This window comes from Phoenix dactylifera, chromosome 4 (assembly GCF_051530095.1).
Source record: "Phoenix dactylifera cultivar Ajwa chromosome 4, Ajwa_hap1_PhDact_Kaust_v1.1, whole genome shotgun sequence".
Taxonomy (NCBI): domain Eukaryota; kingdom Viridiplantae; phylum Streptophyta; class Magnoliopsida; order Arecales; family Arecaceae; genus Phoenix; species Phoenix dactylifera.
The window spans coordinates 54,802,251-54,826,345 of NC_143193.1; the positions used below are offsets into that span (position 1 = coordinate 54,802,251).

Here is a 24,095-nt window from a genome sequence, read left to right on the forward strand (position 1 = left end):
CTTGCCCTGTGACTCGAAATTATAATGCTCGGCCTAATCCAGCAAACCCGAGCAAACCTGGCCTGGCCCGACGAATCACGAGCCAACACAGGCCACTTTTCAGCCGATGATTATCGACGACGATCCCACGGCGCTGCGGACCTATCCTCAATGGGTCATGTACCATGCCCAAACAAATTCCTCACCTGTTGGCGTCATTTTGGAATTAGACGCGCAAAGCACATAAAATCGGTGGCTGTGAAAGGAGGAAAGGCTACAAATTGTAATGCATCAACTAATTAATCAAAGATGAAACGAGAGCTTTTCATCTTCTACACGAGCTCTTTTTGTATATATGGGATGAATCTCTCTCGACCTGTATATCAACGACAAATGGAAACTACAGCAAATATGCTGGTCAATTATGCATAATTTGTATAAAGGTTTAGGTCTCTTTCTCTCTCTAAGAACACCTTAGAGAAAGAAGCTCCAGGGTATATTGTCTTGGGCTCCCTCCTGTCCTCCTTTGGCTAGGGTTGTGTTTTTCTTCTAGTTTTTCTCGTGTTATAGGATACTATGTTGTTGGTTTTCTTCTTGTGTTATAATAGGTCTTCATCCTAGTTTCTAACAGTTGCCACCAAAACCTGATCCGGTGATCTAAAAGACGTCGATGGATCCACACAGTGGATAAAGATTCACTAATATACCCACCCACTCTTGCTTAATATCTGGTAGAGCATGGGTGGATGTGCATCTAGGGTGGCCAGATATGTCTGCCATGAAGCGAACAACACAACAAACTTGGTGGCTACATTTGTAGCAGAGTACTCTGGAGGCGTTCTCTAGATCGGTACCTTTGCCATTCCTTCTGCACTGAGCGATATTTTGTTTTCCGACTTTATTGGATGTAGTCATACTAGGCATGTATGATAAATCTGCTTTACCAAAAAAAAAAGAGAAGAAGATAGAAGGTCATCGAATATGATCCAAGTGAGGGCCCTCCAATGTTTTAGTCAAAGGTAGAACTTTGAGAAATAGCAAAGAAGAAGGAGAAGAAGAGTTGGAAAGAAAGTAGAGAGTATAGTCGTATTATGTATATAGTGCATACTCAGTACCTTAGGCCTTTTTTTATAGACGAGGAATTCTTGTCCCACCTGGGTTGGACTCTAAAGTCCAGAGTCAAGTGGAGAGCTAACTCTCGGATTTTCTTATCCAGCTTATTCTAGAAATTCGAGTCCAACTAAAATAGGTGTATGATTGGTGGATTGAATTTTGGCTACATCACTAGCCTTTCAAAGCTTTGTTGGATGGTAAAAACCAACACGAGTTTTTGATGGTTGCAGGCAACGCCATTGGTCCTCATAGTCCCAAAGTTAATAGATTAGTGTCTCGTACTTTGTTTTATTATCGAGGAGATAGAAGGAAGGAGAAGCTTCAATAAGAAGCATCAACATGCAGCTCAAGGAAGGAGGACAATTGTTGACTCCTGTATTTTTTTTGTTGATAAATTGGTTGATTTGAATTAATCGAGTATAAATACATTTGTGGGAATCAGAAATTAAAATATCAAAAAAAATGAATAGGAAGATCTGTTGAAGAAACCCATAAAATAGATCCCGTATAGTTTGCCACATAAAATACCATCCAAGTAGCTCATTGTTAGCTTCTTTGTAAATATGTGAAACCTCAATTGATAGCAGCGAGTGTATCATTTGTCAACAATCCTATAAGAGTAGATGAAAGCTTCTGTCAATAAGAAGTAGAGCCATCTAATAACTGCCATAGAGTATCCTTATAAATAAATTTGTGAAGCCCTTAATATGTATATAGCATAGTTCGAACCTTTCTAGGCTGCATGTAACTCCATGATTGGAACTGTGGTATCAAAAATTCTTACATCGCTTCCAGCTAGTAATGCATTATTAGCACTTCATATAATAAAGCCTGCTCCACCAAAAGCACCTTTTTCCATTACATTTCCATCAAAATTGATCCTAAGGAAATAGGGGGGTGGTGACTCCTAAGAGAAGTAAGATAATTACGAGGATTCAAAAATTAGATAGAGAGAGCTACAAATTGCCCCTATTGTCTGAGGTCTCTCTGCAACAGTCATCTAAAGAAATTCATAAGCCTTAATCTAGCACTCTGTCTCATACCTTAGAAGATGCGATCATTCCTTGCCAACTGGATATTATAGGCAATGTGACAAATCAAAATTGCTTTCTCCTTTCTACTATCACTGAAACATCTCTCTAATAGTATGTACAAAAATCATCCACATAAAAAGATGAGAAAATAGATGAATTCTAAAGTGGAGCTTGCCTCCATATCTAATGCTACAAGGCATTGAAATATAACATGAGATATGGACTACTCAACATTTGAGCATATATCACAGTAGCTTGTTATGTGGCAACCATGCTGATATAATACACCTCTACATGATAATTAGTGCTATGCTAATTTCCACATAAATAGAGCAACTCTAAATGGACTCCTACCCTCTAGACCCAAGTAATACTCTGAACTAGTTGGGGCTTCAATGGAAAAAGTTTATAAAAATTAGATACCTAGACACACAAACTAGAAGATGGACCCCAACCCAATCTGTCACCACTATCACCACCTGGTAGGAATCGATGGAACTTTATCCACTAACTCGTTTGAGAAAAATAGTGCAATAAGAGGTTGATTCTATTTTCTTTCTTCTGAGATTGTAAGATTTTTAACCATGAAGCCTTGTAGTGACAAAATGTCAACAAAAATTGGCAATTGTGCTAAAGTCATAGATGACAACTATAGGTCCTGGAGTACATTATTACATACACCATCATCTATACATCATTTAATGTTATAATAAATAATTGGAGTATAAGAACAAATCTTCGTTGGGGAGGCACTTTTTGGACAAGTCCAATAAGACATCAATGACCAAGAACTATACTTTGCCTTCATAAAACAACTCCAAAAACCATTCTGTATCATAAGAAATTTTGCAGCATGTTTAGCCATGAGAGCCTCAGTTCTTGCAATCAAGGAAGGAATACCTAAGCCTCTATCCCACGTAGATTGACACACATAATTCCGAGAATCAAATACACCCTTCTAGAATGATCATCTAAGCCCCAAAGAAAATTCGTAATAATACTCTCCAACTTTAGAAGTACTTCTCTTGGAATAATAGTGTTAGACATTAAATAGATAGGAAGAACAAAACGTATGAACTTACTAAGAGTAATTCTACCTATCATAGATAAAACTCTCTACTTCCTCCAATAGATTCAAGAATTACAGAATCATACCACCGCACTCGATTGAGGACGACCACTTACCAAATATAGGAATCCCTAAATATTGCCATATACCATCAGACTCCTTAATGTGTAAGTGATTTTTTATACGTTGCCTGGTTAGAGTATTAATCTTTGGTCTAAATTTCGCCATAGATTTTTCAAGATTTATTCTCTATCTTATTCAGAATAGTAGATAAAGCCCTTGCATTAAATAAAGTAACCCTAGTAAATAATATACAATCGTATGCAAACAGAAGATGAGAAATAGTTACCTCTATTCGACTAGGCTAATACACAGATAATGAGTTATTCTCTACTGCAACCTTCAACATCCTCGAGAGTGCATCTACACAAATAATAAATAGATAGGGTGATAAAGGACAACCCAACCTCACACTAAGAGAAAGACTTAAAAGGAGTGCCATTAATTAAAATAGTAAAAGAGGGGGACACAATATAGCCCTAAATCCAAATTAATCTAGGCATCATCAAAAACAAGCAGATGAAGAGAAAAAAATAAAAAATTCCACCGAACTCTATCATATACTCGTTTTATATCTAGTTTAATTACTATATAACTATGTCTAACTAGAGCTCACTGTAAATTATACATAATCTCATAAGCATAAGAACATTATCAGAAATACACCAATTCTTAACAAATGCATCTTGCTCATGATTTATTAGAGGATGTAGCACATGGTGTATTCTATTGACCATCAATTTTGCAATAATTTTATGTAGAGTGGTCCATCAACTGATTGATCGATAATGAAATGAGAGTGATGCATCTGAGCTCTTGGAAATTAGAGTAATAAATGTGTGTTTCCATGATATCAACATAAAACATGAAGTAAAAAACTACAAGGCACATATCTATATAGATGATTGGCCAATAGTATTTGAAAATGAAGGACAAATTTATCACCTGATATAGATCGAAAAAAAAACTCAAAGCCAGAAGCTTTATCATCTGATATAGATCGAAACACTATCAAGATTAGGAGTTTTATTGCCTGACATTGATCGGAACGTGGCTTCAATCTCAGCATCTGAAACCGCCCTTAGCAGCATTTTATTATCAGACTCACATAACATAGTATCAAGTAGTAGAACAATGATTGGATCTATATCCTCTTCCTCCATCCTGCAGGCACTAAAAAATTAAATAATTCATTTTCAATAGTAACTTTGTGATCTATATTATTTTCATTGCTATCTTTAAAAAAATGAATTCACTGGTTGGTGTTTTTTTTTTTTTCTGCAATGCCATATTGACACGTTGTATTTTCTGTTTTATGTTTCTTTTTGGGTGCTGTAAGGTAGCGGCTTGCCTTTATGAGTGTTTTGATCATTGAGCGGGCCATTACCAGCAGCCGCATGGACCCTCTAGTTTATAACTAGAGGCCTTGTTTAGCCATCTTTTTAAGTATCAAAAGAAATTATGTACGATTTGTTGATGACAAAATAGCTAAACTAAGTAAAATCATAAATCTAGAGGCTGTAGCCATCTCCTGCGACCTGAAAAGTGTAAATCCAATTTTTGATATTCAGGAGGATAGAGAGGCTAATTTAGGAGCAAAATATCAATTTTGCCTTTTGCAATTTCTAAAAAATGACATTTACAACTTTTTTTACATGTATTTATACATATACATATATATACACATGCATATGTATATAAATATATACTATATATATACATATATACATACACACACATATATATACACATATATATGCACTTGTGTGTGTGTATATATATATCTCTGTGTGTGTACATGTATGTATGCATGTATATACATACATACATATAGCCACTGTCTTAGGAAGTGTCATGCCCCCGCCTCCTCGGGGCACGTGAGGTACCCAGTGCCCACGTGGGGGCCACATGAGAAGGGACCGCGGAGCTTTCCTGCTAAATATTGTCCGGTTCCGGGGCTTCATGCAAGCGTCCTTCACTCCTCCTCGGTTTTGTTTTCCTTCCAAAACGCGTCTGCAGGATTAGGAGACACCCGCCTCATATGCCCAGGCTCTAGAACGAATCTTTCCGATGTTGGACTATTGGGCCTCACACCCTTCCCACCATCGGACAAGAGCCGTCCTCGGCTCTGATACCAAAGAAACCGAGTGCCCACGTGGGGGCCACATGAGAAGGGACCGCGGGGCTTCCCTGCTAAATATTGTCCGGTTCCGGGGTTTCACGCAAGCGTCCTTCATCCCTCCTCAGTTTTGTTTTCCTCCCAAAATACGTCTGCAAGATTAGGAGACACCCTCCTCATATGCCCAGGCTCTAGAACAAGTCTTTCCGATGTGGAACTATTGGGCCTCATAGGAAGCAAGACCCACTTTGAAAGAGAGCATGCCCAATGCCTCCATAATTGTATATTGCAATTTGCCATCAACTAGAATGCTGAAATTTCACAACTGTTCCTTATTTTGATATCTAGCTAGTTTGAGAAAATAGGGTTATTTGATCCACAAAAGAATCATATGCAATAGCCCTAATATTTGGCCGGCAAAGCGTAACAAAAGCAAAAATGCTCATACTTCAACTAAATTGCTTGATTGAGGATACGACTGGGAGATGCCCTCTTTTATTTTGAATTAGTCTTTTGAAGACATTATAGGTAAGGGTGGCAAAATATGACCCGACCCATCAATCCAATCTATGTTCGACCCGCCATAATTAGGTTTGGGTTTGGCCTAAACAAGTTCGGATCGTAAACAGGTTGACCCGTTTAACCTGTTTATTAATTGGGCAGGACACATATTTTAGATGTCCAACCCGTTTAACCCGTTTAATATATGGGTCGGGTTGGATCAGTTAACCGTTTATCCGGTGATTAGGATTAGGATTTCCCCCGGTGAGTGACCTCTTTTCTCCTTAAAGATCTAGGATTTGAGGCCAGAAAAGGAGAGGCTGCGGGAGAGGGCAAGGGCGAGGATGTGGTCGATGGGAAGGGAGAGGGGGAGGGGAAGGGTCCGGAGCTCGTCGAGGCGGTTTGCGAAGAGAAGGTAGAAAACTTTGGAGAAAAACCAGGGGATGGTAGAGATGAAAGACACGAGGCCGGCGTGGCCGAAGAATTTGGTGATGAAGATAGTGGCATGCCTCTAGGCCTCGGGACTCTCGATCCACTGAAGACACAGCCGGAGAATGCAGGCCTCGCTGCATCCCTTCCGGAGAATTCGGCAGCCCTTGCAGCTCATCCTCCCCTCCTCTCTCGACGGCGAGATCTCATCAATCGGCCTTCCGGTCTCCGAAGACACAACAAAACCCTAAGCCTAGATCGTCAGAGATTTCCCCCACATAGGTCAAAGCTGTTTCTCCTATCTCTCTCTCTCTCTTAACTGTTTTGTGAAAAAAAATTTTTTTTTCTTCTAGTTACTTGGAGAGCAAGGAATAACGATAGAAAGGGAGGAGAAGGAGGGACATGGGAGAAGCGAGGGGTGGGGGGATATATAAGAGTCATCAGGGTTAGCCTAACTCGATCCTGGTGTCGAGGCTAAGGAGAGGTCGTAAAGGGAGCACCACCGAGCATCACGGGCGGCGGGGTCCCTGGACTAGATGTAGTCTGAGTTCAGAAGAGAGAAGAAGGCGGCAGTGGAGGAGGATGGGGGAGATCAGCGGGGGCGAGGAGGGGGAGGAGGAGAAGAAGAGGAGGAACTTGCATCGTCCTCATCCTCGTCAAAGTAGGAGGAGGAGGAACAGCTGCGGCGGCGTTCGTGGCGCCAGCGGAGGGAGGAGGAGGCATAGGAGAGGACAGGTTGGGTCGGGGTGGGCAAACAGGTTACCTGTTTATTAAACAGGTTAAACGGGTCAGGTCAGGTTATCTGTTTATTTAACATGACAGGTTCAGGTTATAATTTCTGACCTGTTTAATAAACAGGTCGGATTTAGGTTTATGATTTTCTAACCCGACCTGTATCTGACCTGACTCGATTGCTACTCCTAATTATGGGTTCATCAAGTAATAAAATTATTAATTTTAAGCAAAAAAGAATATTGTTTATGCGTCAAAAAAAAAGCCAAGATGGTCATGTGCATGATTTTCATGGACAATAAAATTACCAGCCCCCTACTTAAAGGAATGTTGATCAAACTTGAAGTGCTCTTAGCACAACCTTGATTGATTGGAAAATTGTATGTTTTCGTTTGTATACAAGGTGGCTATTGATATGGCCTAAAATCAATTGGCTGGTGGCAAGCAATTTCAAATGGATGCAAATTCTCGATGGTTACAGCTTCACAATTAAGAGAATCCATATAAGGAAGAATGGTTATGGCACATAAGGTATAATGGTTATGGCTCATTCTTTAATTTTCACCTCCAATCGTAATAGATTCATGCTCCCTCCTCTATATAAACATGGTTAAGGAACCTCAAAGGGAGAAGATCTAATAGCTTTAAGCTCTCATAGCTAGAAGCTCGCATAGACCATTTATTAGCTCATCCATCATTTTGGTCTTTTTTCTTGCAGATTTATGAGTTAACTTTTTGCAGGTCTATGAGCTGCTAAGGCCAAGAATCCATCGTATTACTCCTTGTTCTTGCAGGTCAATTAGTTGACCTCTTGTAGGTTTATGAGTTGCAAATGAAGTAAGCAGGCCGATCCAAGACGGTCGAGTTACCCAAACCAACCTATCTCGATCGAGCTATCTAGTAGTCCAAGATATCAAGTACATAAATTAAAATATTCTATACTACTCTTATATTTTCTTGTATTTTCTATCCTCTATTATTATTCCAAAGTACTTTATGACTTAGATATTGGATGATCCAGTCGAAACCAATTCAGTAAGCCATTTTTTCTCTTTTTATGTGTAGATCAATATCTCTCCATAGTAGATTGGCAACGGATTAATTAGCATCATGGGTCGGGTCGGCCCAGGTTATAAGTGACCCTGACCTAATCCGATTTTTTATTCAGATCCTAATGTTAGACTTAAATCTAACCCAATAGAAGATCAGATTAGTTTGGATCGAGTCTACGGCTAAAATTTCTGATCTAACGGATCATTCGGGTTAGGTCAGGTCCATGTATAACTCGATCCCAATCCAAAAAAATTGGGTCCACTCAGATTCGGGTCAAATCCGAGCCACATCCCTATACTTGTCATTCCTTGTACTTAACTTTTTTTATCCTATTTCAAGGTTAACTGGGCTGGTTTTGGGTGGCGGGAGGACAGTGGAGTAAGAAAGAAACATAGAAGGAAAGGTTGTGAGGTGAAGAAAAGGAGTAGGGGGTTGCATTTGAGAGGGCGGAGTAGAGATGTATCCAAGGACGTCCTTCCAAGACTTCAGCTTCATAGTCGTATTTGATCACCACATGGGTGTAACCTCTCTTTTGGGCCACCATTGCCTCAACAACAACCAGTATAGTAATTTGGCAGGCATACGTGGTTGCACCTGAATATGCCCATGATACGTAAATACTATAGCTTAGACAGTGCGGGCTATAACATCAAAATTGGGCCCAGTAAGTTTCGAACATTTCGAGACCAACGGTGTATCAGGCTCGGGTTAGATCAGGCCAGGTCACGAGGTAGAAAATCCAAAATTGCCCCAAAAATCAAATGGGGCGGAATTTAGTAAACTCAGACCTGATTCAAAAAATGGAATGAGTTTAATTGTAGAATCCGACTCGGCTCTATAGATTTTTTAAATCGAATCAGATCAAATCTAAGTGGGTCGGATTATAGGTCAATTCGACTTATTTGTGGCCTTTAGTATTAGGCAGTAAAAGAGAAGCCATTGTGAAGCTAATGGGGCCGCGGACTGGATGGATGCTTATGTAGCCAGTTACTCGAATGGTACTCTGTGGGCTGGAGATAAGAAGTTGCTCTTGATGCTTTGAAGTATTTTATTTTCTGATTTTATTGGATGCATCCGTACTTGTGTGGTATGATCTATCCGTTTTAGCAAAAAAGAAAAAAAAGAAGAAGAAGAAGAAGAAGAAGAAGAAGAAGAAGAAGAAGAAGAAGAAGAGGGTATTATATGCCTCCCATATTTTTTCGGGTCCGGTCCGCTTCTAGAAACTAAAATCGCCAGTTTCCATTTTCTTTTTCTTCCGTTGTTCTTCTCCTCATTTCCGTTGGCGCCTATTTCGTTGCGCGGACTTTAACGGAGAAGCACGGCTGCACGAGCCGCCGCTGGATTCGTTTGCCGGCCGCGTGCGCTGCACCGGGTCAGAGTCAACTCGAACACACATCACAGAATTGGTAAGTAATTACGGCAGCACATCACGCGGGGCGTGCCCACGGATCATACGACAGCAGGGCGGTAAATCTTTGATCTTCTTGTGGGCGTGGTGAAGGCGCGGGACCCCCGGTCTAGTCTAATTACCTCGGTCGCGATGATGCATGCCGCTACCGGTACGGTGCGCGGCGCCCAATTCCCCCATCGCCGTCGGTTTATTTACTTACTAAAGAATTTCGATCATCGCAAGATACGATATCGTCCGTTGCTTTATGTGATTTGTAATACGATACGTCGATACCATTGTCCGGTATTCGGGTTGCCATAGCTTTTTTGGAAAAAATCAGAGTTCATTTGATCCCATAAGCAACGATGATCTGGGCCCGCCTGATGCGAGGTGAGCGACCCCGATCGGGAAACGGCACCATATCTCCATCAATAAATAAATAGAAAGGGTCAGGAAAAGGCAAAGAACGCGAAAAAGGGTGAAGAGCCTCTGCAAAGCCGCCCCCTTCCTTTCCTCCTCTGCTCCTTTCCGGTGGTCGGACAAGGGTTTTGTAAGCGTCTCTCTCTCAAAGTCCTCCTTCAATCCACCATCCATCCGCCTGATCGCAGTGTGCACCGGAAAAGAGGAAGAACAAGATGCATTCGACTCACCTGCTCTTGGAAGAACCCATCAGGATGGCTTCTATCCTGGAGCCATCCAAACCCGTATGTTCTCCCCGTCCCCTCCCTCGACCATGATGCCCTTGTCTTTTTTTTCTCTTTTAAAAAATTGAAAGAAAGGGAAAACTTGTCCTTTCGAGGATATTTCACTTCTAAAGAACTGGTGGAGTTCTGCTTTTTTCTCTTTTTCCTTTTTTTTAAATATATATATATATATATATATATATATATATATATATATATATATATATATATATATATATATATATATATATATATATATATATATATATATATATATATATATATATATATATATATATATATATACCGTCGTCTGTGTGGAGTTGTTCTGCTTTGATGCCCGGCTTACAAACAAAGGTAGAAAAAGCGAGGCAAAAACGCAGTGAAAGGTCGAAGAAGGATGATCTTCTGCCTACACCGATGCTATTTGATTCGCTAAGCGTTACTGATTGAATGATCTGGTTCTGCAGAGCTTCTTCCCTGCGATGACCAAGATCGTGGGGACGCTCGGTCCCAAGTCCCGAACCGTGGAGGTAATCTCTGCCTGCCTCAGGGTTGGGATGTCCGGTACGACGCCTCTTCTTCTTAGATTCCTCTGATATAATATTTTAGACGCTATCTAGATTCGACCTTGTTTTTTACCTTTTCTTTTCTCAATGCTGCTATTAGCTAGTTGTTGAACGAGCTTTCGGTATGTGTCTTGTTTTTACAATTTCCTTTTTTTTTTTTGGTAAACTCTTGTGGCAGTGGCTCGCTTTGATTTTTCATGGGGGGACGTCGATTATCACCAGGAGACTCTGGAGAATCTGAAGATGGCTATCAAAAGCACCAAAAAGCTATGTGCTGTAAGTTTATTAGAAATATCTGATACCTGATAATAACCAACTTCCATCTGCCGGTTGCAAATCTTGTTCCGTTAGGTCTCTTTTTGTTTTCTCGAGGGTTCAGTTAGAAACCAATCTGTTTCAAGATACTAGGCAAGTAACCTATGCACTTTATAGAATGCTCTTATGTTTTACATACTTTGATGCCAACACATTGGTATACTTTGAACTGTTGAAGACTGCATCAATATTCAGCATCTTCGACCTGCCCCATTTTTTCTCTCTTCCTTAAAACTCATTTTTCTGCCAGTTGTCTCAATCATGGTTCAACTAAATCTGGTGTTGATGATGCCAATTTTTTACTGTGTCATGTTGTTTCTATGGATGATGTGATTTTAATTGACTATGCATTTCGACTCCTTTTCCAGGTCATGCTAGATACGGTGGGTCCAGAGCTGCAGGTTGTCAATAAGAGTGAACATGCAATTTCACTCGAGGCAGATGCATTTGTTGTTTTGACCCCTGATCAAGAGCAAGAAGCCTCGTCTAAGTTGTTGCCGATTAATTTCAGTGGACTGTCAAAGGCAAGCAATGGTCATCCTCTAAATATTGCATGCTCCTATGTTTTATGATGCACCATAGATCTTTTAAGCTTCTTTTATAATATGCATTAGTCTTAGACTAATTTAGTGTGCTTGTCTGATGGAATTGTTATATATCAATCTGATGCCCGTGCCTGCTTCTCCATGCAATTTGCATAAATTCAAGATGTGTGCTCGAACCCTTTGTATTCTTTTCCCAGACATGCCACTGGTAGCATTTAGAATAAATCTATGTCATCACACAATATAACCTCATGAAACTAGGTGCAGTCTCTTTGACTTTCCCATATGCATTTCATCTATGGCCCACATTCATAAGTTAAAGAGCCAAATTTACGTGCCAAAAATCCATTCTATAAGTAAGTTTTCTTTTATGTTTGAAAAATGTAGAAATGCTAGAGTGAGTTTTTATCTCATTTATTAGAATTCTCATGATCAAGATGACATGCGGACAACATATCCTTAAAAGAATATAATGAGTAAAATATGAAAAATCAAGAAACATTTGGGTAGAATATAGTTACAAGACAATTCAAAAGTCTTAATTCCGTAGATCAAAAAAACTCAGCATAGAAGGAGATCCAAGTGGCTCTAGTCTCCAGAAAGATTTGCAGTTAGCACTCAAAAAATAAAGTTAGATGCTATAAAAAGTGGTGGATAGAATATAAAAGGGTGGTTGTCGTTGAGTGCAAAAAAAAAAGAAAAAAAAGAAGATGGTGGTTTTATTGTATCATGATAATTTTCTCACCTATCTGTGATTGTCTATAATTTCGTTTAATATCTTCAGAGTATTAACTTCATTTCTTGTAATTTGCACCACATTGTGGCATGCAGATATGGGCACTTGCATCTTCGTTGTTACTGTATGTTTGTACCGGTATATAGCTGTTGACACTTTCTCAAGCCTGCCTCACTGGCATGTGGTAGACATGCTACTCCATGAGCCATTGACCCCATTTGCCTGCACACACTTTTTTATTTTTTTTTTATGTTCTATCACTTGTGATTTTCAAATCTAACATAGCAAAACAATCATTTAGATTGCTGCATTCACTTGAAATTCAACTTAAAATGTCTGTGTTGAAGCTACCAGACAATATAACTTCAGTTTTAATTTTCTCTTTATATTTACTGGTTTTAATCTTTTAATTGCAGGCTGTGAAGCCAGGAGACACAATATTTATCGGTCAATACTTGTTTACGGGAAGTGAAACTACTTCTGTTTGGTTGGAGGTATGACTTTGGTAGACATAGCTGATCAGATTTTTTTACTTTGTGCTTAGATGACTTACATACATTCCTCCACTTGGTTGATTTTGCACATGGACAAATATGGCTTGCTAATATTGCCACCTTCACCAGCAGCTTGAGTAGAATCAATTTCATTTGCTGACTCAGTGCATGAGCTGAAGTTGATAGATAATGTAGGAAAAAAAGTAACCTAAAATCCTGAGCAAGGGCAATTGTGTGTAACCTTATTGATAATGTTTTTGTATTTGTATGCATTCTGAAGCAAGCCTTGGGGCTTTGTGGTGCAGGTAGCTGAGTTGAAAGGCGATGATGTTGTTTGTGTGATAAAGAATACTGCTACCCTGGCTGGATCTCTATTCACTTTGCATATCTCACAAATCCACATTGATTTGCCTACACTTTCTGATGCTGACAAGGAAGTAAGTGATATTGTTTTTACATTATATGTATACCTTCCAGTGTAATGACATGTTCTGTGGCCTTGCATATCTACTTAAATCCTCATTTTTATGCGATTCTTTGAGTAGCTAGTTTTTTTGAGCAGCTGCGTGCACGGGATCATATATATATGATGCTTTCCTAATTATGAACAATGAACTGGCTTATCATTTAATTCTGTCTACCATATATAATTCAAACATGTCACTATAGAGTAACCATGGAAAACATACATCATGGAGACCGTCCTATAGGAAGAAGGATGGCTTTGATATTTCAGCTTTGGAAAAAGAAGGGAAGGGAATGAAAGTAGAGCAGTTTGACTTGCATCAGAACATAGTCCATTCTTTAAGATTTCTCTGCATGTCTATATATTGTTATTTTTGGTTTGTTTCCAAGGGTTTAATTGAATGTTCTTTTTTTTGAATCTTTAATTCTTGATTGACTTTATGTTATCCAAAATATCAAATAACTATATCCTATGATATATGTCATCCTAAGCCAAATATGCTAACTGAACTCCACTAAACAAAAAGAATGGTTTGAGAAGTTATGTACACTTTGCGGCAATTTCTACTCTTTTCACATGTAGATAAATCTTATTATGTTCTCAATATTTTCATTTTCAGAAGCATTCAATTCTTTTTGTGTTGTCAATCATTTCAGGTTATTAGTACATGGGGTGTTCGAAATAAAATTGACTTCCTCTCATTATCTTATACAAGGCATGCGGAAGATGTTCGACATGTAAGACCATCTTGTCTTGGTTGCCTTTTATCTTTACCTCCGAATCTCTGATTGAATTGTAGTCGACTTTCGATTCCAATTTGTATTTGTTCTATTCTTGATGTTCTAATTTTCACTTGCTTCCTTTTCCAATATTTTATTCCACAATGGGGATTCTGTTATTTGGGGTCCAGGCACGAGAGTTCCTCTCAAAGTTGGGTGATCTTAATCAAACCCAGATATTTGCGAAAATTGAAAACATAGAGGTGGGTTGAAAGATATTTATCTCAAGTAATCCTTTTGTTTTCTTTCTTTTTTTTTTCTTTTTACATCTCAATTTGGTAATGTTCTTGTACTCATTTTCTTTCAGGGCCTAACCCATTTTGACGAGATTCTACAAGAAGCAGATGGCATTATTCTTTCACGGGGCAATCTAGGAATAGATCTCCCGCCTGAGAAGGTTGATGATCCCAACTTAGCTTGTTTAGCAATAAGATGGGATATATGCATTATTATTTATATGTTTACAGTGGATGCATCACAAGCTTGCACAACTTGTTTGACATGCTGGTATTTTTCTATATATTCTCAGGGACACTAATGTCATAATAAACAATCACCATATCATATGAATGCAGCACTTGCACTGCATGAAGAAATAAAAACATTGTTGTATTATTCATCTAGACATATGACTATGTCATTGAGATATGAGCATGGTTTACAAGTGTGGGGATGGGTAACAAATTTTTGCTTTTGCATGCAACTAGGGGCAATCAATGGGAGCATGTACACTTTTAACACATGCTCATAGTGTTACAAGTGGATCATCCTCGACATTTCCTCAGAGAAGTTATATTTTGATAGATGACATGCCATGGTTTGTATTTTAATTTCCTGAATCTTCTCATGTATTTGAGGAGTCGCTCTCTTTGCATGTGAAAACAATTCCCTGGCATGGGTTGTGAATTAACTTGAGTTAGATGATATGGAGTAGAGAATCTTTTCCCCTAGCATGGTTTGCAGAACTTGACAATTCATCAATGTTTATAACCAAACTGAAAATTTTCAGTTTACCTCTGTGTGGTAGTGAGTTTATGCTGCCATTACTTCCAAGTCATTGAGATATATTTCTTCACTTGGCCCTATCAGAACCTTTAATGAAAGTTTCTGGGAACATAAACGGAGGTGAGAATGGATGCCAATACATTAGAAAAGGAAAGCTGAGTTTGGAATAAGATAAAGGTTACTAACTGTGTTTACAGTATTCATTTATAAAATCTTTAGGGCAATGAGTTTGAGGAAATTTTAGAAAACTCGTGGAAAGAAATTGTTGTAGACTGTAGGGCAGACCACTTTAATCCATCACATGCAACGTAGTCAGGATCTGACTATTGAGCATGGACTTGGCATGGGATGAATTCTTTTTCTTCAGCAGAAATATTGGACATGAGTGGGAAATATCTAATTAAAGCAACAAGCAAACAAAAATAAAAAGACAAGAAAACTTTGTAGTGTCCTAATAGGCTTCCGAACAATGTATGAATTTCTTAGTTATTTTAAGCTACTTCCATATATGAAATTTTTGTAATTTGTGGGGTAAAAAACTTTTCTTAAGAATTCTGGAAGAACATAATATTTTTCAAATTTGGGAAACTGTGTGACTAAGTCATTCTGGATTGTTGTTTTGTTATATTCTGCCAATTATTTTTTACTAAGGTACAGTAGGGCACTAACTTTTTAACCATTATAAGTTATCTGAACCTTGTAATCTGATTATCACATGTTGTTTGCAGGTCTTTTTATTTCAAAAGGCTGCTGTCTACAAGTGCAACATGGCTGGTAAGCCTGCTGTGATTACTCGTGTGGTGGATAGTATGACTGACAACCTGAGACCAACTCGTGCAGAAGCAACTGATGTGGCTAATGCAGTACTTGATGGTGAATTATGTTTGGAGCTTTTGACTTTCTATGTTATTTAATTTTGTTATTTTGTTATTTCACATTACATTCATGTCCTAATTCCATCATGAAGTTTATGCATGGAAAGCTTGCAATGTTGATTCCCAGTCTTGATTTGTTTCAGGAAGTGATGCAATTCTTTTAGGTGCTGAAACTCTTCGAGGATTATATCCTGTTGAGACTATTTCAATAGTGGGTAAAATTTGTGCAGAGGTCAGTCTTTTGCTCATGCTCACTAGTGTAACATCTTTCTTGATGCTTATGTCTTATTGCTGAGCTTGTGAGGAAGGTTTTTTAAATTTTTGTTGTGATCGGACTTGATAGGGAATGGATGCAAAAGGATTTGTCATGCCAACTAAATATTTCTGCCAAGTCTTTTCTGGAATGACTATCATAGCTGTAGTTGAGCTGCTGTCTTTGCATAAAGCTTGGGTCAGCTTATAAACATGGCAGAAACTGGTTCTTTTGAACATAATATTTTTGTGACTTCTCCTGTTATCATGATTTTATAACAGATACTGGATGTGTGATTCTCATTTGCATTTCACTTGCTAAAGTGACCTGATCTCCTGTCTGGTGTCTGAATTTTGAGAAAAGCAATGATCATGTCATGGTCAGATGAGGCTTAGAAAGAAACATAAAATATATTATTTAAAATGTAATGTCTTAATAAAAGTAAGGGTATAGTATTATTTTCATTAGCCTGGCTAAGGAAATGTTGTTATTTACCTTTGTATCTATCCATAGGTTCTTTAGAGTCACTATAAATTCTTGATCTAGCTTTTTGGTGGGCTCCAATAAAATATGAATTAATGATTTATGAAAGTCCATTGAGAGAAGGTTTTGTAGCTTATTCGACAGGATCATAAAAAATGTGGAACATGTTGGGCGGAATAGAGGTCGGAAAAAGTTTTTATATGGTTATGATTAAGGCAGGCTGGGATGTCTCAACAAAGAGTTACATAGATCATGAATGGATGAGAAAATCACTGTAACCTCTTCTTTTATTTATTTATTTATTTATTGTTGTATTACTTGTAATATTTTTATAAAGTACTGCATGCTCCCTAGTGGTTAATTGTGTATTATTAGGGCCATGTGCATATCCTTTCCCTGGTTTTGCATTTTTTTATTTCTTTGACTTTGCATTTTTTTGTTGTATTTCATTGTAAAATCTGCTTTGCAGGCTGAGAAGGTTTTCAACCAGGATTTGTACTTTAAAAAGACTGTGAAATATGTTGGTGAACCGATGACCCATTTGGAGTCTATTGCTTCATCGGCTGTATGTTTTCCCCTTATCGAACCTTAGTTGACTGCTTTAACTCAGCATATTTTTCTTCTAATTTACATGTACTTTAGAAACTAGAGACAATAAGAGTGTTTTTTTTTATTGGAAATGTTCTTTAATAAGTTTGCTATCATGATCTTGTCTAGGTACGTGCTGCTATCAAAGTTAAGGCTTCTGTTATTATTTGCTTCACGTCATCAGGAAGAGCTGCAAGGTATTGTTGTCAAATACAAAAACTACACATTAATGTGCCTTCTATTAACTCTGCGATGCACACTAATTTTTTTCCCACATTCATTCACAAGGTATTCTAATATGTTTCTCATTATGTAGATTAATTGCAAAGTATAGGCCTAATATGCCCGTATTGTCGGTCGTTATTCCTCGGCTCAAAACAAACCAACTTCGATGGAGTTTCACTGGGGCTTTTGAAGTAAGTGGGCTATCTTTAATTCTTTATATTTAATCTAGATCATGCAAGCTGTAAGCTGTTGGAGCAGGATGCTGTTTGTTGTTATTTTTCCATCTTAATGATTTCATAATTCTCTCAGGTAGGAGCTTAACATAGTGCTTAGGTTAATTTTATTCCTTGTTTCTTACATCACATTTTAATATATGTTTGTTTATTTAAGTCTCTTCTATGCCTTTATGTAATTGTACCCAAAGTAATAGAAGTTTTCGTTATGGACAGGCGAGGCAGTCACTTATAGTCAGGGGCCTTTTCCCCATGCTTGCTGATCCTCGACATCCTGTAAGTTTTTCTTTACCCTTTTATAAGCTTTATTTATTTTACAAGTTTCAGTGCTTCGAAAATGGCACAACTTTCTTGTCAGGTTCCTAGATTCTATGCAAAAGAATTTCAGAGTATTTCTTGTATCACATCAAGGATGTATATTAGCATTTATAATGCACCCTAACTGTAACAAACAGGAGACAACATTTCTAATTGCAAACAAATAACGCTAATTCAAATGGTTGTTGAACCTGAGGTGGATGTGGCAGATGGATAATCCAATATCATTGACAAAGAACTGGTTAGCTATGGGTCATAACGGTTGAAGGTTATGGATTTCTTAGAGCTGCAGGCATGTGGGATGCTCGGTTCTGATTTCGACTAATGTTCACCTGTCTCTCTAACTAATAATCCTTGTTGGTTTTAGAAAGAAACAAATCTGCTCATTGATGACTCTCTGTTATATATATAAGCACATTATATGCCTCAGATTCACATAACATTTTCATCAACTGGAGGTCTGATGTGTTACTGTTGTGCTTCTGCAGGCTGAGTCTACAAGTGCCACCAATGAGTCTGTTCTGAAGGTTGCTCTTGATCACGGCAAGGCCTCTGGTGTGATAAAGTCACATGATCGGGTTGTCGTCTGCCAGAAAGTTGGGGATGCTTCGGTGGTGAAGATTATCGAGTTAGAGGATTGAACAGCTGCTTTTTAGTTACTCTGCATGATGGTCAAATTCCAACTAGAGCTTGCCAAAATACCTATAATTTATTTTGAGTGTACACTGAGCCAATTCCCGTTCCAGTTGAAGGCATTTATACGGCCAACAATGTTTGGAGTTGGTTACAAACTTCGAATTGCATGTTGATTCTTCCTGTCATGTGTAGGGCAATGCTGTTATAGCTTGCAAATATTTGCATTTTGCGATCTTGAATAATATTATCTAAGATGCTCGTTTTTGAAGTATAGGCTTGGTGCATTGTGATGGATGTTTATACGGAGTTTCTGTGTATGACTGCATTGCATAGGTAAGCAGGTTGGTCCCTTGTGCCTGCCTATGCCGCTGATGCTAGCTCTTGAAATCAGGTCATTTGACATGCTATCTCATTGACATTGTTTGTATTATCACCTTAGGACCATCGTAAACTTGGTTAAAGACACACTGCTTTATTCAAGTTATAGTTGATGCACATGGAATGGTTTCCCTCAGGACTTGCATATGCCGAAAAGTTGAGTGGAGCCGACAGCATCATTGGTGCTAGTACCAGCAAGTTGATAGGTGTTTCATTTATTGCAGAGAGATGATATGATTCTGCTTCATAAATGGTTCTCTATCCATGAGAGTGGAGGAATTTTTTTTTTTTGGATGAAATTTGATGCTTTTTTTTTTTGAGAGAGAGAAGTCAAGGTGAAAAAAGAGTGATTCATTTTGCCAGTGTTACAATGGTGCAAGAAATTTGGTATGTAGATGCATGTGGAGAAAGAGAGAGAGAGAGAGCGGGGTGACAAAAATAGGGACATGTTCTGCAGAGCCAGACAGAGAGAAAAGGCAGGGTGGAAACATAGGGATATGTTCTACTAATGTCACAATGGTATGTAAATGCATATTGGCAACATATACATGTGATGAGTGTAACATGTGAGAGAGAGAGAGAGAGAGAGAGAGAGGGGGGGGGGGGGGGAGTTTGGGGCAGAAGGCAAGATGAGAAAATAGGGGTGGTGCAGGAAATTGTGTTGTATATGAACACATTTTGGCAGGCGTATATGCGATGAGTGCAACATGGAAGGCGCTTCGACTGTTCATTCTGACCCAAGCCGGTATTGCCGCCGCGCGCGCGCGGCCCTTGCATCATTGCATCTTCGCGCTCGGCCTGGTGCTCTTCCCAACGGGTACGGATCTCAAATTGCCTTCACTCAAATCTGACGGCGCGTGCCGCTGCACGACGGCCGTTGCCGTTGCCGTTTGGCTAACAGAAGCTCCCGGGCCCGCGTCGAGCTGGATAACATCTCTCCCTCTGTCTGGTTTGGTCCGCGCAACCAACCTTCTCGAATGGCGACGCTCGGCTTCAATTCCCCTGTAACCGAGACACCATAGCACCCATCATCTCCCGCGCGCTCGTCTGCCTCTCCAAGACCCTCTCCGTCCCGCCCTTTCCGTTCCCTTCCTCCAAGGCCGGAACATACAGGCATCGGCTCCCCAATCCTGGCCCCAAAATCCATCTCCGAGAGCTCCGTCTTGCTGCCGGCCGCTGAGGAGGAGGAAGTATCAGGATTGGAAGAAGAGGATGGGAGGTGGACCCGCGTGCGGTACCTGGACGCGGCGGTGGAGGCCGGGAGCATTGGGGAGTGGGAGCTGGACTTCTGCTCCCGGCCCTTCCTGGACGAACGGGGGAAGAAGGGTGTGGGTGCTAGCAGTGGGTGACGGCACCCTCTCCGGCTCTCCCTGCAGTACACCCGCTTCTTCCCCAACAACGTCATCAGCAGCGTCACCCTCAGGGACATCGCATTCTTTCCAAGAGAAAGAAACATCCGGATGCTAATTATCGTAACCGGGACTTTCAGGGCTGTTCTTAGTCGCAGATGCAGACGATTATTAATTTCGAAAGCCTGTAATGAGCTGGGCATAAAGCCAGTTCCAAGTAGAGGGGTAAGCAACCTCCCTCCCTCCTTCCATCTCGCTTGCGCTCATTTCCTTCTTGGTGCTGTTACTGGTTACCATTTGCGTTTGGTCCATCTCTTTCTGCACGTGATTAGTAACGTAATTGATCATATTCGGGAAGAAGCGCCATGTTGCATGTTTTCTTTTCCACATGACAAGGATGCTTGGTGAAGCTATATTGCTATCTTAGAATTACGGCTGAACTTTAGAGGATGACGCTCCAGTAATCCATAGTTTGATACAACTGAAACAGAAAATGTGGAGTGGAGTTTTTGATGGAGATATTGTGGCCCCAATTGTATTTGATGGCCAAGACTTCTCGATCATAACCTTTAAACGACCACTTCTGCCAAAGCAGTAGTGAGGGCCAGACTGATTTATGAATCAGGATGTTGGGAACAAAGAGAGTCCAAGCACCCATAAACCAACCCATCGGGCGTAAGAGAATGGTAATAGGGAAATGCAGCACGTTTAGGAAATTGAAGGTTGTTTTTTCCCATTTTTGTTTATTCTTTTGACCTGCATTAATTTGAAAGCAGAATAAATAAATATGAAATAAATGAATTCATTTACTTATCCTCCTCAGGAAATGATTTATTCTTAACTTAAATAAAATAAATAATTTAAAAGATAAAAATTCTATTTTTGGCTAAAATAAAAAACTTCATTAAATACTTTTTATTTTCTCTTAGCCATTTTTTTCTCCCGATTTTTATATTGCTCGACTAAATTGCAACAAGAGGCCTTAAAGTTACTGACATACACTTCATGCAGGCATCTTGAAGGCTCGACTGCAGTACATTGCAACCCAGATCGAGGGTAGATATGAGAACAGTAGATTTCCTTCATTTTCATTGTTACAAATATCCAAAAATAGAAGATCATTTCAAAGCTATCGTTACATGAGTTTTTGTACGGTAGAAAACAAGCACGACATATATACGTGTTCATATTATTCTTGTGCTTGCTTGTGTTGATTGATGCAGAGACATCATCGAACACGTAATAGAACTAACGAGGCAGTGAATGTATACGTCGATCGGCCAGGCGGGGCGGTGCGGTGCGGTGCTGCAAATGTCCTCTCGAATGTTGCTATCCTGTCTGTCTCTGTTTTATGAACTCAGGCTGCGGTTGAGCTATGATCAGCGGACGGGTTGAGGTGGTGATCCGCGGTAGGGCGCTTGTGGTGGGTTGAAGCATTAACCATTACTGCTGCTGGAGGTGGTTGTCGGCCCCACCACCACCGCCGCCGCTGCCGAGGAGCTCGAGTTCCTTCTGGCGGAGGAGAAGCAGCATGCGCTCGTTCTCGAGGCGGAGGCTGTCGTTTTCGAGCTTCATCCGCTCCATCTCGCGCTCCTTGTTGGTGCTGAAGCGGAGCCATTTGAAGCGCTGGCGCTCCAGCTGCAGGGCCCGGCTATCGTACCCCACCCGCTGCTCCTCCAGCTCCGCCACCCTCCTCTTCAGCCACTGCCGCTGCTGCTGCTCCCCGCCTCCCGCCATCCCCATCAGCTCGCTCTTCAGCTGCTGAATCGATGTAGACATCGTGGATGGCGACGACAGGGAGAGCGAGAGCAGGGGAGAGCCCCCTGAGAACATCCTACGTGCCCTCTTTGCCCCTTCTGCCTTGCCTGGGTCCCCCACCAATCCCTTGCTGTCCTCGACCTCCTCCGGCTCCTCCAGCTTCCGCTGCTGCTGGTGGTGGCAGCCGCCGTGGTGAGACCGGTGCTTGCTTTTATGGTGGTAATCCGTCTCGTCCTCCTCATCTTCCTGTTCGTCATCGTCGTCGTCCTCCTCAGTGTCTACATCATCATCGTCGTCCTCGTCCTCATAAGTTTCCATGCCATCCTCCTCCACAGCCGTGGTTCCTCCCTTCCCCACGGACACTGCCGTCGGTGGGTGGTGCAAGCATAGCTGCTGCTGATCCGCGTGCGGTGGAGGTGGCGGTTGCATCTGCGGAAGTGGCGCGGAAGCTACGTTTGCGGCGGCGCAGGAGGCGGCAGCGGTGGCGTTGTGGTAGGCGCACATCTCGCGGAAGAAGAGGTGCTTGGAATTGAGGAGCTTGCGGGCCTCCTCCTTGGCCTTGGGGGAGAGTTGGTCCAGGGTGTCGAGGAGGGCCTGGTTCTCCACCACCCGGCACGCCGTCCCCTTCCCTAGCAGGTCGTTCACCCGCTTGTACCGCTTGTTCAGGTCGTTGAACTTGTCCTCGCACTGCTGCGGCGACACGTAGAACCCCTTCTCCATCATCGCCCGCGACACCGACTTCCACTTCCCCTTCTTCTGCAGCAGCGCCGACGCTGAGGTCGCCGAAGCCGATGCCCCCGGCCCCTTCTTGCCCTTGGCCGCAGAGGAGGCGGAGGCGGCCGCGGCCGCGGCCGAGTGGGACTGCTGCGGCTCCCCCTCGGCACCAACCCCACCCACACCCCCGCCGTCATCCCCCACGCGGTAGACCACCGAAATGAGGAGCCGGACCATGCTGTCGGTCCACTTCATGCGCTGCCACGGAGAAGGCGTCGGCGACTGCGAGGACACCCGCCTCGCCCCGTCGCCCTCGTCCCCGGGTCCGGGCTGCTGCTCGTCTTCGGAGCTCAGCGTGGGCTGCTGCTTCCCCCTGGCGCCGTAGGGGCTGTAGGAAGAGGAGGCGTGCCTCATTGGGTGGTCGGCATCGATGCCGGAATGGGGGGGCTGGAACGGGAAGATGTGTTGCTGCTGCTGCTGCTGGTGGTGGTGGTGGTGCGGATGGAGGAACTGCTGCTGCTGGTGGTGCGGGTGTTGATGTTGATGCTGGTGCAGGGGCATCTCCAGCCCGAGCAATCCAGCGGAGCTCATGCTACTCGGCAGCATTCCCCCGGGCATGCCACCGCCCCCTTCCATGCTATGCCGCTCAACAAGCTTCCCTCCTCTACCAAACACGCAGGATGGATAGAACGGTGGGAGGGCCACACGGATTTACGGGCACCGAAACAAAACCAAGATCACTACGGCTACGACAGAGGTCGACTCTGCATGCCAGGACGATCAATTCGATCCCCGGGGCTGCTTGGAGCAAAAAAAAGAAGCAAGGAGGAGATGATAACAGGGGTAGAGCTGGAAATTGGGTGCTGTTTTTTTTTATCCTCCTCTTATCGCTCCCAGGATGGAGTTGTGGGTGCCGCCGGTATTGAGTTTGGTGGTAAGGGCACGAATAGGCGGTTTTGCAATCTTTCCAGCGATGACAATGGGGCCAGATGGTCTTCGTCGAACGGCCCCACTGACCACTTCTTGGATCCTGGTGCTCCCTAAACCTGCTGCTGCCCCCAAGATTGCCCATGGTTTTCCTCGTCGGCTGAGAGATTTAAAATTCATTTCAGAAAACAGGGTGATTGGCCGGTGGATGGTGTTGACGCGTCCGGGTTTGGATACCATCCACAACTTTAAATGATTGGATTAAAAATTTTATTAAAATTCATGAA

The 24,095-nt window shown here is 41.4% G+C and overlaps 2 protein-coding genes across 3 annotated transcripts; one reads left to right on the top strand and one right to left on the bottom strand.

Annotated features, from left to right (window-relative positions):
- Positions 1 to 9,817: 9,817 nt before the first annotated feature.
- LOC103697737 (pyruvate kinase 1, cytosolic) lies at positions 9,818 to 18,953 on the top strand. 2 transcript variants are annotated; one of them, XM_008779660.6, is made up of 16 exons: positions 9,818 to 10,183; positions 10,633 to 10,729; positions 10,910 to 11,007; positions 11,415 to 11,570; positions 12,744 to 12,821; positions 13,127 to 13,258; positions 13,944 to 14,024; positions 14,198 to 14,269; positions 14,374 to 14,463; positions 15,800 to 15,944; positions 16,090 to 16,178; positions 17,152 to 17,247; positions 17,400 to 17,467; positions 17,587 to 17,686; positions 17,945 to 18,004; positions 18,535 to 18,953. In XM_008779660.6, the coding sequence occupies exons 1-16, from the start codon at positions 10,115 to 10,117 to the stop codon at positions 18,685 to 18,687; spliced, it is 1,584 nt and encodes a 527-aa protein (XP_008777882.2). In that variant the 5' UTR covers positions 9,818 to 10,114; the 3' UTR covers positions 18,688 to 18,953. The 2 variants fall into 2 exon arrangements, with proteins under 2 accessions (XP_008777882.2, XP_088576858.1); XM_088720732.1 differs by lacking the exon at positions 9,818 to 10,183 and adding an exon at positions 10,493 to 10,551.
- Positions 18,954 to 21,472: 2,519 nt separating this feature from the next.
- On the bottom strand, positions 21,473 to 23,796 carry LOC148714170 (uncharacterized). The gene has a single exon (XM_088720733.2). The coding sequence runs from the start codon at positions 23,515 to 23,517 to the stop codon at positions 21,853 to 21,855; it is 1,665 nt and encodes a 554-aa protein (XP_088576859.1). The 5' UTR covers positions 23,518 to 23,796; the 3' UTR covers positions 21,473 to 21,852.
- Positions 23,797 to 24,095: the final 299 nt, after the last annotated feature.

Coding starts and splice junctions, on each gene's coding strand:
- LOC148714170 (XM_088720733.2), bottom strand. CDS start 23,517: ATGGAAGGGGGCGGTGGCATGCCCGGGGGAATGCTGCCGAGTAGCATG.
- LOC103697737 (XM_008779660.6), top strand. CDS start 10,115: ATGCATTCGACTCACCTGCTCTTGGAAGAACCCATCAGGATGGCTTCT. Junction 17,248..17,399: donor AGTCTATTGCTTCATCGGCT/GTATGTTTTCCC, acceptor GATCTTGTCTAG/GTACGTGCTGCTATCAAAGT. Junction 18,005..18,534: donor TTGCTGATCCTCGACATCCT/GTAAGTTTTTCT, acceptor GTGCTTCTGCAG/GCTGAGTCTACAAGTGCCAC.